The sequence below is a fragment of the Falco rusticolus genome, chromosome 1 (assembly GCF_015220075.1).
Source record: "Falco rusticolus isolate bFalRus1 chromosome 1, bFalRus1.pri, whole genome shotgun sequence".
NCBI lineage: Eukaryota > Metazoa > Chordata > Aves > Falconiformes > Falconidae > Falco > Falco rusticolus.
Genome location: NC_051187.1, coordinates 4103318 through 4119868, shown reverse-complemented (window position 1 = coordinate 4119868; position 16551 = coordinate 4103318). Strand labels below are relative to the sequence as shown.

The 16551-nt window shown below is 41.1% G+C and overlaps 1 protein-coding gene across 14 annotated transcripts in view; it reads right to left on the bottom strand.

The window, feature by feature from the left end:
• The window catches only part of BPTF (bromodomain PHD finger transcription factor), a 56566-nt gene extending 44169 nt beyond the window's left edge, over positions 1-12397 (bottom strand). For 12 of the 14 annotated variants that reach the window (XM_037405309.1, XM_037405375.1, XM_037405300.1 and 9 more), the window contains exon 1: positions 11492-12397. In XM_037405309.1, coding sequence (XP_037261206.1) covers positions 11492-12131 — 640 coding nt within the window. In that variant the 5' untranslated portion in view covers positions 12132-12397. The remainder of the gene's footprint in view (positions 1-11491) is intronic. The other 2 variants (XM_037405418.1, XM_037405347.1) reach the window with 2 other exon arrangements.
• Positions 12398-16551: the final 4154 nt, after the last annotated feature.

Here is a 16551-nt window from a genome sequence, read left to right as displayed (position 1 = left end):
ATCTAACGAAAATGTTTGAGGAACTCTCTACTTTTTAAAACAAACAAAAAAACCCAACCCACTCTCATGCTTCAATAAAACAGGACAGCAACTGACAGAATGAGAAGACAGTAGAATTATGGAAGAACAAAGCCTAACACAAAAAGCTAATCTGAAGAGCTGTTTCACTACCTAAACAATGACACTGAGCATAATTAATTCAGTCTCAGATGCTAATTCAGATGAGACGCTACACTTTCTTCCCTTTAATTCCACTATCCTTGATGCCAAGCAGAAGGAAAAAACAAATGGAAGTTTCTGTACATGACATTGCAAGACAGATGAAATATTTCAATCTTCTATCAAAGCAATGAAAAAGTATCTAGCTACATGCAACTATTTTGCAGCTATTTGTTGAAGTATTAGGATGCACTCATTAAACCTACTTTCCTTTAAAAAAAAACAAAAACCAAAACAACAAGTTCAGACAATTTCATAAACTAATCATAAAACCATCACCTTGGTTTAAAACCAAGAACAGAGATGAAAACTGTTTTTAAGTCCTCTGGTAAGCATACTAAGATTCTGGTCAACAACTAGCTTTCATAATTATCAATTCTACACACAGGAGTGGTTGGCAGGATTCACAGAGAAAATCCAAAGGAAAATGAAACTGTCCACAACAGCAATTCCATATGCAGACTTTAATAAGAAGCAACCTATACTATGTATTTGTGATCTGACACTGAAGAGCGATACAATCAGTACTCTGGAATTTTAAACTACATATTAATAATTTCGTGATCAAATTCCGTGAATAACAGCTTTCCCCAAAAACTCATTTAAGAAAATTAAGAGATAAAGTTCCAGTCATCTTGGATGTTACAATTAAGAGGAAATGGTCCTCTGTTGCTACTCCCATGCTACTCCCTCCAATAATCCCATAAATACAGGAAATAAGTCTAATGGGAAGTGGGGGGAAAAACCAAACCCAAACCTGCCAAGGCAAGCAGATACCCAAAGACAGATCCTGCTGAATCTGAAAACGCCATCATTAAAACTTTAATGCACTGAAATGGGGGTGGGGGAGTTACCAAAAAGAAAAGCTACCTTTAAGAAACATCTCAATGCATAATAGAGTTTGCCAAATGGTTCCAGAAGAAAAATAAATCAATCATTGAGCTAGTACAGCAAGATGACACCAGATACATCGCTCTCTCTCAAACTTTAAAGAATGAAATCTCATGCAACAAATTAAGACACTCTGAAACAATATAGAAGATGAACTGCCAGATGTTTCCATTACAGAAGTAACGGGTCAACATCATCCGAGTATAAAAATAAATTTCCAAGTTTAGTTAAGTTTGAGTTCTGACTGTGGAAAATGAAGGAATGCTTGTGTGACTCCCTTCCAATATGCTTCTGCACAAATCAGTGGAAAATGTTTAATCATGGCAAACACACAAAAACACAGGAGCTTCAGAGCCAGGCACAAAGCAAGCATTCTTACTGCAAGAAACTTCTAGATCAAACTCCATGATCCATAACCATAGAACGGGTTGGGTTGGAAGGGACCTTAAAGATCATCTAGCTCCAAACCCCCTGTCATGAGCAGGGAATTCATATATAATCACATATGTATAAACCAGAGTTGGCTTTAACTAAAAGACCCCAAAACAAAAAACATACACGCTCACATCCACAGATTAAACTACTTTAGGGTCCTGAAGCTTCCTTCAATATTGCAGGATGGCGCAGGACCAGTCCTAGGAAGTAGTCATGCAAGACAACGATGCAGAATAAATATTCTGAAATCACTAACAGTCTTCACAGAGTCCAAATACCACAGAAGCTGGTGGAGCTATAAACTAAGATTCTTTTCAGTGTTTGTACCTGCAGCCAGTAAAGCCATATGAGAAACAGATCTTCAAGAAAGCAAGCAGCAAGAATGATAACCCTGGTTTACCTAAATTAATCTGAAGTGACAAACTCCCCAGTATTTTCAGGCAAAGATAAACTAGAATGAAGGAACACTGCTGAAAGCAGCGAAGACTCCTTATTTCCTCTTATTTGTTGAGACTTTCTAGTCTGAGAACAAAACTGTAATTGTCCTATGCATTGTTTTTATCCTTCACCAAAAAAAACCCAAACACCAAAACTTGACTCCCCATATACCATCTTAGTTGAGATCTCTTTCACAAGAGATAAACACCGATATATTTGCTACATCAAATTCAAAGGAAAATAAAAAAAAATAACCTTAAAACAAGGCATTCCTACAAAAGAAGCATATTGGTACAGAGGTCTATAATAAGTGTGTTACCAGGACACAAAGCCTGTCACAATACTGTGGCAAAGAACTGTACTTTGGCACAAGTACAATGTAACCGAGTGGCTGCATTATTCACACCACTCTTCACTTTCTATTTAAATCAATGTACATATTTTCATGTTTGCTTTGGTATAAAACACAGACATTTCAGAATTGTAAAACTCAGTTTAGACAATAAGGAAAAATACACTGCATTATAAAATGCATGCTTCATTTGTCCACTACTTTGTGTTATGCCACACAGCACGCAGCAGTTACATCGTACCACTCGATACTCCCAATCCATACTTAAATCACACACCACATCTCAAGAGCTCAAATTTTTCTTTTCAGACACTGAACTGCTTTGAGCAATTCTGCACTGCATATAATTTGGTTTCCAGAGCTAAAAAAGGCAAGTATTCGAAGACACAGAATATTTTAGAAAGAAAAGATACCCAGACAATTTTCTTGAATGGCTTGGTGGCATAGTATTTCAAATCTTTCTACGTTTTTTTTGAGGTTTTTTTTTCTTTCCATTTGCACTTTCAATTTGCTACTGGTACTTGCTGTAGCCAGGTTGAACAGAACTTGAAGTCAAGAAAAAAACACAAAGTGATTTGGAAATTCAGAATTCCAAGCAATTCATGCTTTAACATATTACCATTTGATGCATCAACTGCAATCTCAAGAAACACTCCAGACACTTTAGGGGAAAAAACAAAACAAAACAAAAAACACCCAACAACGCCAAAAAACCAAACCAACAAAACCAAGCAGTCTAAATCTCCGGTGAAAAAGATGGACATTCTCTGCCAAGAACTCATAAATCCTGAAACATTCTAAGTGGCTCTTGAACTTAAATTAGAAGCATAGGCCAATGGAGTAAGATACAATGATGTCAAAGGGCTACCGTCTCTGTTTTCAGCTGAAATTTTTATATTCTCCTGGTTGGGTGGATAACGCGCGTCCTTGCCACTAGCTCAGACAGCTGCAGAAAGGCAGTTTTTAACTCCAAATAAGAACTCTAGACTGGTTAGAGATTCTGATAACAATTCCTTCACTGCTAATTATCTGCAGTGCGCTGACAACCCATACAGCTCAACTACTCAGAAGCAGTTGGAACCGTCTGCAAAGGTTTTTGAAGATCACAGTTCATATTTACTCAACTGTTATTCATCTCCATAAAGAAATCTCTCAAATTTTGGAAAAAGTTTTCCTACAAGAAACAGACCTAATTTTTTAAGCTCTTCACTTTCAAGGAAAAGCTCCTCTCCTCCACAAGACAAATTGTCCCATGCTTCAACTTCACATTCACTGGCAGGCAGACACATACACACAAGCCCCCCGCCTTTGGTCTCTTCAAACATTTGTATGTTCACTTTATGTTTGCTTTCAATTATTTTAGATTCTATGATTTGACAACTTTTTTTTTTTTTCTTATTTGTCATGGATTTTGCCCTCCACAGGGAATTTTGAGTCCTACCTGTGAGGAAAAACTGGTAATTGAAATTTAAATAACTTGATTAAAAAATAATTTAATTATTTCAATTTAAATAGATGAGAAAATGCAAGCTTGTGAAGACTATACAATTAATGATTACACAATAAAAAACATTTATATAGCTTTCAAACACTACATATATGCATTATATTAATATGTATTTAAAGTAATATATGGAAGTGAAATAGTATAACCAATTCAGTGCAACCACCACACTGAGCAGTCGAAAGAATTACACTGTTCCTCTTTTTTCTTAACTTTGTATTACTACATCATCTACTGCCATTAATATTTTTCAATTTATCTTGGTAAAGTTTAGATAACTTCGGATAAATAATTTTTATGATTTGCCCTGAATAATTTCCCATTTGTGGAAAACTCTTCTTGTAGCAGCAGGGGTTTTTTTGTTTTAAGTAGAGAATGCAGTATGCACTACTTTGTCTAAAACAAAAAACATCAAGGATTCCAGAGTAAGTGTACTAGCAGAAGTTACACCTGCTTTAAGCACCACCACCACCTGTCTGACTAGACTTTAAACTGAATCTAGGTTTATCTACTCTCAATTAAATAAAGTCAATTTACTCACATTGAAGTTTCCCAAAATGGACTTAAGTTTTATTAAACATAAATGGTATACTTTAAGATCGTTTCTTCATATTAATCAAATCCCTGAATCAAACTCCACCTTCAAGTTTGAGCCAGTACAAAGAGAGAAAATGTCCGCTTCTGTGCCATTCAAATTCCATAGCTTTATTTGGAAGGATAAATTGATCTGCCAACAGCCTCTTGCTGCCACAGTTGGACTATTTACAGGATCCAGATCATCTTGAGTGTCTCAGCATTATACTTCTATCTAGCATAAACTTCTTTTAAACTGCATTCCTTCACTAGTAGTCTCCAAAAGTGATGAAGCAGTCTGCAATGGTTGCCTGTCCCTATTTTGAATTCTCTAGTTGAAGAGCTGCCTGTAATTAAGATTAAAGAGTAAACAATTTTATTCACATGGCACATTTTGATAATTATAGTCTACACTTACCAAAATCTATTAAAATAATTTCTATTACAAATATTTAAGCAACACACTAATGATATCTGAAATAAAATGAAGGTACTGAACATAAGTAACAGGCTGAGCACCCAAACCCGGAATTTACTGAAGCACTTAAAAAACCTAAACCCTTGTTTTTTGTTTTTCTTCTTAATTTCCATCTATTCAAGCTGCTTGGTTCAAATACCGACCCTTTCAAAATTTACAAATTAAGTGGATTTTAAAAGGACCAAAAAGCTTCCCTCCGTTCCAGACTTAAAGAAGAAAATGAAAATTCACATCTATTCTTGAACTCTTTTTCCATGGGAGGATATGGAACTATCTTTAACATACCTTCTGGTTGATGTAGACAGTTTTAAAGCAGAGGATCTGAATGAACTATTTACATCAGTGGACAGAATAAAGAAAGGTTGTACCATGACTAAATGACTTTCATGCTCTTTGTGCTTTGGTTGTATTCCAATTACCATATGCATAGAGCCTAACAAAAATCACAAAAATCCAGTTTTGCCTTGTCTCCCTTATGTTACATATCTCTTCACTCCAGACATACAGTACTAGTAAACACAGCCTTTCAGCCCAACATATTTCAAGTAATGGACTGGTGGATGGAAGTCCTACATGACAAATATTCTGCCAGAATGACTCTCTTGTTTAAACAGGGAGAGACTGGTAGCTGCACTGGTATGACCTAACCACTGGTTCGAGCATTGCTTGGTTAGGAAGCTCACAACTGGTCTCATCTCTCTTCTCTGAAAATCTCCCCTTCCTCCTAATTTCTCACCACCTGGGCACCACGACTCCAGCTGAAGAGCTGCTGTTCACAGTTGCAGTGGAGAGGATACACTTGATCGAGTACAGGGGAAAGCAAAGACAGACCGAGGAGTTTCAGATACTTCTGTAACAGGAAGGGGGGGGCAAATAATAGCACACCCACAGGCGCACTCCACAAAACTGACCCCAAAAAGTGAAGAGACTTTCAGCTTTCCCCCAAAAAGAGGTTAAATTCTGGCTTCAACTTGTACAAGTCAGGTCAAACTACACTACTCTTACATAAAAGTCAATCTTTAGCAAAACACAACTGGGTTGATTTTGCTTCCCAGTCACTACAGACACTGTCAACATAAAGACCAGTTGGCAGTTTTATCATGTCCTGGAAGCATGAGTACTCCTTAGAGATGATGTTCTCTCCTATGTTTTCCTTCCTCCTGGAAATTTTGTCTTTTGACTACCCTCCTAAACTCACTAAGACTGTCCTATTTTTGTTTGGTTTTAAGAAACATACAAGAATCAGACATTTGCTGTCCCACATTACTACTTCGCACCAGGCAAGTTTCAAATGAGAAGTACAGCAACACACAAGTTCTTGTTAGATATCACTGAGAAAATGGAAAACAGTTGATGAAAATGCATAAAAGAATGGGGGGGGGGGGGGTAGCGGGTTTTTTTTTCTTTTTTTTTTCAAAGCAGAATGCATAAACTGGGTACAGCTACATGTTTGTCACAGCAATATCCAAACTGGTTCCTTAATTAGAAGTCTGCCTCTTGGGATAACATTTGCTCAGCTTACACCAAAGAAGAAAAAGCAGTAAAATGAATCAGTTTAACATAAAATAAGAATATATTATGAAAAGCAGTACCAAAATAGGAAAATTAAAATCTTTTTTCTTGGGATGGGCCAAAATTAAAGGCTTCGACTTACACAAACATTTTTTCCCCTCCTTTTAAAAATGACAACATGATAATCAACACATTTCTAATATTCACAAGTCAAGCAATCTCTTCCAGAAAAATCCTCTGAAAGAATAAGATGCATTTGTAACTACTTCTAAGTGCAGCTCCAGTTTGAATAATGCTCTGCAATATTCGTACCTAATTTACTTATTTTGCCTGGAAAAAGGAAAAACCCAAAACCCACAAACCAGATTAAACTTGAAATCTAAACCGACTTTGAAAATGAGACATTCCAAGCACCATAAAAGCTCTGGAAGTTGAAATACAAATGAAACAATAGCAGTTTACTAGAGTTGATCCTGAGAGCACCTTCCTGAGAGCACTCATATTGCAGAAATTCTCAACATGTGCTCCTAAGTTTGACTACTGCCTTGTACTGTACAAAACTAGGTATTTGTTCTTTAAGAACTGTTTCAAAACTTTAGAACTTTTGGATGTTTTTTGTTTTGGGTTTTTGTTTTTTTTTTTTTTTCCAGTTTGTACATGCGTCAGTAGTACACTTCCAAATCTGCCTAGGGTTATCTACTGACTTTACATCAAGAAGTTTAACTTCTCAACTTCATGGCCATCAGTACACTCTCGGTAGGAGCCAGGAATACAAATCCCCTATATTCTAAGCCATCATTTTAACGTTTGGATAACTATTGCAAGACAAGTAGCAGGTAGGACCCACATTGTTATTCTGAGAAATACTCATCAGCACAACCCTTTCATGCCTAGAACCCAGGCAAGAAAAAAAAAAAAAAAAGGTAGCACTAATAACGATTTTCATAACATTCTGACAATTTCTTTGTTGGGAAACACTCCGGATAAGCTGTAACTAAATTCGGAAGTTAGCAAGCCCTGAGACCTGGCCCCAATCTACTAAAATCCACATTTATTCACCTTACAGCAGTTCTATGCAATACAATGGTCAGCTATGGAATTTTCCTGCAAACCTACAAAAAAGTTTGCACAATAAACTCATCTGCAGTACATAAAATTATTCTACCTTTTACAACATACACACATTGATTATGGTATTTGCTGCACAGAGCTTCTTAGAAAGATGACTGAAGAGACAAATGCTCTCTTCAGATAAACTGCAAATTTGCATGTCAATACCACAGAATCAGCCACAGATTGACTCGTTTGGCATTCTACACAATTTCTTTGCTAGGACTGGTCTTCTACATTTCTCATGACTGGCATGATGATAGTTCCTCTAGTGTACAAATCAAAGTTCAGATTACTAAATAGTAAAATAAGAGCATGCCAGTTTTAATTCAGTGAACAGGGCACCCCAGGTAAGATGTTTGGGGAGGCTGGTAAATCTTCTCACAGGACAGACAAAAGAGGCTGCATTATCTTACTGTCTTACCTCAATGTCTCCACTTAATTCTTCAAGAGCATGAAAACATGTTAAGATATAAAATTACTACAGTAATTTCCAGTTCAATTCTTTCACTCTGAAGATAAAAGCACACTGGTGAAGTAACTGGTTAACAGAAATGATGGTCAATCACTGTAAACGCTCAGACTAGCAAAAATAAAATTTTTAGATGGATTTAAGACAACTTTTTTGGCTCGTAACTCCACTGTTGTGCATTTGCTTGTTAGACAGACTGATAACTTGCCGTCAAAATCTGGATGTACAGCTCTTCCAAAAGCTAGTTCTCAGTTTTGACACAGAAAATTCAAGAAACAAAAATGATGGACTTCTAGGCATCTTGATTAAGTCTTTCTTTTAAAATTCTGCAACATATGAGAAGTACCTGATATCTATAATGCAATTGTAACAGCGAAAAATTTTTAGTAATACACAATACACAGGATACCTATCCTAAAAGTACATCTACCTTCTCGGGACACAACGGGATAAGAGAGAAGGGACAGACACACAAAATCCGTCTACCAAGCCTGCCCAGCAGAAGAAGAGGCAATGATAAGTATCATCTGCACAATAATAAAATAATAATAAGCATAATAAAGCAATAAGCTTTTACTGTATCATTATTAAGCACTATATAAAAGGCATTTTAGCACTCCTAAGATTTTGCTTCTTTGAATACCTGAATTAATAAAAAAAGTACTCCTACTAGAGACATTGCACTGTGATCTTTTAATTCATTGTTCAATGTAAGTTTGAAACAAACCATAAAAGTCTGTCACCCATTTAACTCGGATGTGATTTATGTGTAAAATCTTGGTTGGTAGGAGAGTTTGATTGCGATTGCAATTTTTCAATACCCTGCTCTCCAAAAATACGCTCTTCAGCCCCTAAGACACATCCTGATAATGGTAGTAATTGAGGTTGCACGTGATTGAGGGAAGATAAGCAAAGAATACCGTTCATCACCTCTTCTAGTAGAAAAAAACCTAAGGAGCACTCAGGGCCAGTTTAAAACAACAGAGGAGACACTCCTTCAAGCCCTCCAGTTAACCACAGGAGCTCTGTCACTGTGTATTACAATCTGTCTGGTTTGAGGACAAATAAATGAAAGAAAAAGCCCCGTATCTAAACATAGCTAAAGACCAATTCTGGCTCACAATCCACCTGAGTCAAAGAGCACTGGAGCCCATGAAGGAATTTTGAAGACTTACCACTGTACGCTTGCCCTGTTAACACTCTTGTCTGCACTGGCCACTGCCACATAAAGAGATACTGAAGTTATGTGAATCCTTTCCTTGTCTATTAATGCTGTTTTAATGTCAAGTATCTCTTCCTGGATTTATGATAAAACTAAGATTTCAATTAGTGCCACCACTGCGTAGCAGTGCTTGCAACGTAGATACTTGTTCAGCAGAAAGAAGACACAGACTGATAGAATGAAGAGTTTGTACTTTCTTGCCAAAAGGGCAACAGCGTGTCTGGGAGAGAGGGAAAGAGGGAGGGAGACCTTTAGGCAAATACTGAACGAATGAGAACTGTCAGTAAATTGCCAAAATAAGAACTCAGATGTTTTTAACTATCAAACAGTGTATTAAAAAAGAAAAGCACTTAAGGATGAAAATGCTTATACTTAAACTTATCTTAAAAAATTTAACTGAAGTTACCCTGACCGAGCAAGAAATAAACACATAAATTATCAAAATGGTTTCTGATACACCTAAATACCACATAAAGCCTGTCTATGCTTGCACAACAATGCACACAGAGGTATCTTGTTATTTGCCAAAACACTTAGGCACATTTCAAAAAGTGAATACACCCATACTCTGTAGAACTCATTTTAAACCTGGATGCTCACATAAAAAAATATGTTCACGACCTAACCAATTAAAATCATAAAAATACTCTTTCCTTGACAAAAGCACCCCCCCAAAAAGTAATACAAGTTACCACGACTAAGCAGAAAACTAAAAGTCAAGAGAGTACTTCGAGGTTTTTATTCTTCTGTGAAGCCAGACCTCACTCTTTGAAGTAATAAATATTAACAAATTTCAATCTGATTGCAGGATATCCCTGCAACAGGTAAGTTAACACCTTAAAAATTATCTTTAAATTAAATTATTTTTTGAATGTATGTACTTATTTTGATTGATTTAGCTTCCTAAGTATATAGATACAGATTTTTTTAAATTATGCTTATTAGACATTAAGAGTTTTGGACTATTTGGTTTTTGGACTATTATGAAGCCACATAAGGAGTTGATACCACTAACTCACTAAAACAAATGACACATTTAGTCGTCAGTACTTCCCCCTTTAAAAAAAATCCTCAGCTAACCACTCAAAACTACATTCCTTTCAATTAAGATGCAGCGCATTTACACCAACAACCTGTTCCTTCCCCCCCTTCCAAATTGGCCAAATACTTGGACAACTGTAGTATCTGTTATCCTGCGGCCCAATTCAGAAACACTCCTAGGTTATCTCTAAGTTTAACTATTCTCCCGGTTCAGAGACTTTAAAAAAAGAAATAATCCTAAGCTTGAACTCCATGCTAGAATGAATTCAAATAAATCCGAAGTGTTTAAATTTAGATAAAAGAATTTTTGAAGCTTGAAACCCACATGGTTAATGAACTAATTAAGGACAAATAGATGTGCAGGCCTTAAAAATTTGAGCCCCAATTTGCCACTAGAGGTTAAAAAAAATCACAATGATGTTTAACGAGTTTTAACCCCAACATGAGTTTTAAAGGTTGCCGTATCTTAAGATAAATGCAGTATTTAAAAGCGAGACTTCTGACTCAACCTCCACCTTTTAATCTTTGTGTTTAACTAAAACTAGGTTTACACCCTTGCAATGAGGCCCTGTGCACTTTTCCCCAAACTATAACAATGCAATCTCCATTTTGAACAATGCACCTCATTTCCCTCCTTGGAAAGCTAGTTTTGTCTTAAAGCTAGTAAATGCTGGATCCAGTTATACCTCTGATTTCAAGAACCTGAAAATTTTCAGTGTTTCTGGTTTTGTTGGGTTTTTTTTTTTTTCAGGCCACTTCAAGTTGCATGTGCTTCCCTTCCTTTTAACATCAAGTTATATTTGCAAGCACAAGCCATCCTTTCCTGTATATATTTGAAAGAACCTCTTTGCAAGGCATGCATCTCGTTTCCCTTGTTTTTAAATATTAAGTGGATGCCCCATGCACTTTTGACATTGTTTGCAACACGTTCTGGTCTATCATGCATTTCTGCAGTCACTAGAATCTCCATGCATATTTTGCAAAGCATCCCCTTGTTTCAGCAAGTACTGCCCTCCCTCCCTCCCTCTTCTCGGTGCATGTGTTTGTAAGCATCTCCTAATGTTCCCCGCATCCGTGGGGTTGCCAGCCGTTAATCTGCATACCCCTCTCTCCCTGTGAGTGCTTGCAGGCATCCCTTCCGTACACGCACGGGAGAAAGAATGCGTGCGGACTGTATTTGCAAACCTAGAGGGAGCATGTGGGGTGCCCTCGACTTGTTTTAGTTCATCCCACTGACTCTCTACCTGGGGTGCTGCTGTAGGTGCTGTGGCTCCTGAAGCTGCTCTCAGTGCAATAACTGGCATCGTCTTCATCCTCCATCTCTTCAGGGTAGTCAGAGTCGTCGTCGTCCTCCTCCTCCATTATCTCCTCCTCCTCTTCCTCGTCGGAGTCCTGGTTATCCTCGGGGTCTCCCTCCTCTTCCTCCTCGGACACCATGCTCTCCTCCTCCTCTTCACTCTCATGATCATCGTACACCACTTTGCTGATGCTCCTCCTGGACGAGGCAGCCCTGCCTTGGCTGTTGCAGCTGCCTCCTCCGCCTCCTCCCCCTGCTCCTCCAGCCCCAGCCCTGCCCCTACCCTTACCGCTGCTGCCTCCCCCACCAGGGGTGCTGCTGCTGCCGCTGCCTCCCTTCCTCTTGCTGCCCCCCCTGGGGGAGGCGGTGGCGGGGGAAGAGGCCTGGGCAGCCCCGGTTCCCTTCTGCTTGGGCCCCGCCGTCTCCGCCTGGGCCGAGGTCGCCCACCTGCCGCGGCTGCTGCCCCGCTGTCGGGACCTCAGCCCCCCGATGGGGCCCGCCGGGGCGGGCGGAGCCGGGGAGCTCGCCTGAGCGGTGGCCGCCGCCGGCTGCTGCTGCTTGGGCGGCCTGCCTCGCCGGCCCCGCATCTCTGGGCGCTGGCCGAGGGGGGGAAGGGAGGGGGAAGGAAGGCTCGGGAGGGCGCTCGGAGTCCGGACAGGCGGCTACGGGGAAGCTCCCCCCCCTGCGAGGGATCCGGGCCGGGGAGGGGGGCCGCCGAGCTGTGAGGGCCGAGGGCTCAATCCGAATTGCCGGCGTCCCGCTCCGGATCGCCACCGGCCGCCATCTTGTTTCTTCGTCTCTGCCTCGGCTCGCTCCGCTCTGACTGGGGGAAGCGGCGGCGGCAGCAGGCCCCGAGCGCCTCACGTGACCGGCCGCGCCTCCCAGCCGCCGCCAGGGGGCGCCGCCGCCGCCGGCCGCTACAGCCATGTTGGAGCCGGCGCGCTGGGGCGGCCCCGCGGCCCCCCGGCTGCCTCCGCCGCGCCCCCTGCCCCTGCCCGCCCCGCCGCCGCGTCCCCCGGCGTGCCCCCCTCGCCCCAGCTCACCGCCACCTGCCACGAGGCGCTGCCTCGCCACCGCCGGCCACCACGAGGGTCCCCTCAGCCCTGGGCGCTCCCGGGGCGCCCCGCCGCGCTGCCCCGCCGCCGCCGCCGCACCCCCGCGGCCTCCCCCTCTCCCCACACCTGAGCGGCGCCGCCCGTCAGCGGTCCTCTCTCCCCGAGCTCGACCCGCGCCCTAAGGGGAGCCCCCCCGGGCTGCCACCCCTCGGCTCCAAGCCCCACGGCTCCGGGCGGCCGCGCACCGCTGCGGGGGCAGCCGCGAGCGCAGGGAGGCGCCGGGCCCCGCCGTCCCCTCCGCCGCGGGCAGGGGCTCCCCACGGGGCTCTTCCCGCCGCCGCGGCGCCCGCCAAAACCTGCGGCACCGCTCGCCCCTCAGCCTGCTCTCCTTCACCGCGCTGAGGCGGCGGCCGCCCGCCCCCGGCGCCCCGCAGCCCCCGTGCCCGCTGCCATCTTCAGCTCTTGCCCCGCTTCCACTCTTCACCCATGATATAGAAATTAAAACCTTCTTACAGCTCAGCCTTACCCAGCGCGAGGAGGGCACAAAGCAAAGTAAGACTGAGGAGATCACACAGGGCCCCACCATTTGCATTTTCGTCCATCTACTTTCTCTGAACTGCTGTGTCTGCACTTCACTCAGCACCAGGAAAATGAGATAGGCTTCATCTCTTTCGTACTCCCTCTGGTTTTCCCATTTGCCAGAGCCCCCAAAGGGCTAAAAATCTACATAAACCAATTGCACTGCTGGGTTTCTAATGCCACCACTTGAATTCAGGGTATGGGTTTCCTGAGCAAAAGCTGTACAAATTGAAAGCCAGCCTGAGGCATGAAAACATCTTGCATTTCTTCCAGCCAGCCTTTTCATGGGTAAATTGACACACATTGGGGATCCCAGAGAGTCTGAAGTCTTACCTTTAACAAATAAATGTGTTCACATTGTCATTTTCTCTCAGTCCCTTGGTTCTGTGTGATGTAAAACCCAATCCTGGTCATACCATAAGCATGCCAGCTCTATGTCCAATGTATAATTTAATTTGCATTCTCCCATAGTAATTTTTGAAGTGTCTTTTGTTCATTAACTTGTTGCTCAGGCAGACACCTCATTAAACCCACAAACCTGCTGCAGTGTCAAGCACGCAACAATGTCACAATGGCACCATGCAGCAGGGTTTAGCCCAATTTGCACTCTTACATCCAGCTTTTCATCTGCATCTCTTTTATATTCAGTTGCACTCTTTTATATTCAGTGTTGCAGCTGCACAGGCTCAGAGCCCTGTTCTAGACACAGCACGATACACACATAGCAACAGCAGTAGCCAACATTCCCTAAGCCCATTAACACCTTTATACTCGAGTAGGAACCTTTCAAAGTTACCTTTAGACTGCTTATGGCAGACTGATTTTTGCAACCTCTTAGAAGGTTGCATAGGATTGTGGTAACTCTTTAAATACACGAATGCACAGATACATGTTGGACAGAGATTATTTCACTATCTCCTTTTGTGATTTGAGAATCAAGCAACGGTTTCTAGTGTATCTACTGCACTAATACTCACAAAGCCTGTGGCATTGTGAGAGCATAGCATCTCTAAAATACTGTGGATTTTGTGTACCTGTAGTAGACCAAAGATGCTAAGTATCACTTGCTTTTGAATACTGTGAACCAGACTACCATGTCTCTTAATCTCATCTCTTATAGAGTTGTTGATATGAAAGTGCTTGCTGAATAGGACAAAGAATTTCAATTTTACAGGTGGAGAAATGGATGCATAGAGAGGTATGTTAACTTTCAGAGTCAGGACTACAAATTAGTCCTTTCCAACACACAGCTTAGCTCAGTACAGAGAAATCAACCACAACCCCTTAACCTACTTACCTACCTACCCTCGTCCACTTGCAAGAACAAAACATTTGTCCATTAGGAACTTGGAAGTTTCTATTCTGAATCTGCTAGTATAGTTAAATGAACATATTTATAAGTGAATTGAATACAGCAGGAAGAGGAATTTTTGGTAGGAGGCCCTACACTGCCTCCATATTCAAGACAGATGGAGAGAAAGACTCCTTTCAAAAGGCACTTTGGAGAAGATGAATAGCCTAGTTGTTCCAAGCTGTTGTCTGGATGGGTTCCTTGCTCCAAGGGTAAGGGAAAGAACTTAAGAACCTACAGCTGGATGGCATTCATAACAAGTGAGCATATGCTCTTGCTTAAATGATTGAGCTGCTTTTGCCCAGTCCTTCCCTCCAAACTATTTCATAACATTTATTAGGCACTGAATTTAAAGTATTCAGCTCTAGAATCAGTTACATGTACATTTATAAGACACCAAGGTGTTGCTGAGCAATGTTAGACTAGAGCTTAGCTGTAGACTAAACAAAGTCACACTTCACGTGACTTTTGTTGCTGGTGTAATTCAGTATAATACCAATTACCATTTTATTTAGTATGATGAAAACCAAAGTATATCAATATAGTCATATGCTGAATTATATTAATATTCAATCACATTATTAGTAAAAATAAGAACATCTTATTTGCTATTCTGAACATGTATTGATGTTAATTCTATCAATAATCTCTGACGATTTGTCCCCAACCGTTTTATACTAGACTTCAAGAAATCCAGTATTATGCTTATCTGTCCCATTTTCCCCTATCCCAGATGAGCTTTCATTTACATGAATGTTCAGACCCACAAGTAGCTTGTAACAAGTCCGTTGTAAGCAAACACCTAATCAAAGTACAATTCAATAGATGCTTATACCTGTAGTATCTTCAACAAGTGTTGCTTTCGTAAAACTTTAGTTCATCGCTATTTTTAATAGAGACAGTCAAAACAAATCTAAAGCTCTGATACACTTTGAAATGCCAGAATTCTAGCAGTATAGATGAGGTTAACTTCAGGTGTTCACTCTTTGTCAACTTCCAAAGAGCCTTAAGACTTTTAACTGTGTGCAGCTACACAGCCAAAGTCCAGTAAGTTATGCACCTAGCACTTAAACTGTAATAATCTCATGTTCTAGCTCTAGGCAGAGAAAGGAAGAAAATGCTGCTGTTCATTCTGAGGCAAGTTTAACCTGAAAAAGGTTAAGGAGCCATTTATTCAAACAATGATTTCCAACATTCCGCTCCAAATCAAACTGGGTGGCTCCTCTGTGCCCAGTGACACATGCTTAAGTCAGCAGTATCAGAGAAAAATCACTATCCAGAAAGAGAAGTTATTTTCAGCTAGGTTAGTTCTTTGCTCCATAATCTAACAGGCAAGACACCATTCCTGCTCTGAGCTGTGCTGGTGTAGTCGTTGCATAGTCGGCTTAAAGACATGTCAAAACTCACTCCAAAGTCCATAGCATTAAACCTTACCTGAATGTTTTTATGCTCCTCTCCCCTTCCCTCAAAGCTTCAAATGTACATAGGCAAGATTTCAACAGATGAGTATTTAAAAAGCAGAAACTGCCTTGGATGTAATCTTTCAACATCAGAAAGCTTCAGAAATTTCTAAAGCAGAAGTCCCGAAGTACAGCTACTTAAGCTGAAATCCACTAACTCCATTCTGCAAGTCTGTGCAGGAACGCATGCTCTAGAGGAGCAGCCTCTCTGCTTGAGAACACAGTCATCTTCAGCTGATGGCAACCTCTGAGATAGACTGTAAAAATTGTAATTTAATAATGCAGTTATTACTAAATAACTGTACTTTGCTGCTTCATTTGAAGGAGGAGTCTATCTAGTTCCTGCTCCCTGTAACTCTTCTCCTTAGCTGTAGGCAGCCTCTGGATGCAGGTGTTTTAACAGATATATAAGATACATCAAACCAGCTTTGGATTATTGTAACTCAAGACTTTAAAGGCTGACACTACCACAAAACCCCTTCCCTTCTATTTTTTTTAAAAAGTGGCATAAGAGGACCTGGTTGGACTGGAAAGAAAAGCATGAAAGGGTAGGGTACACAAG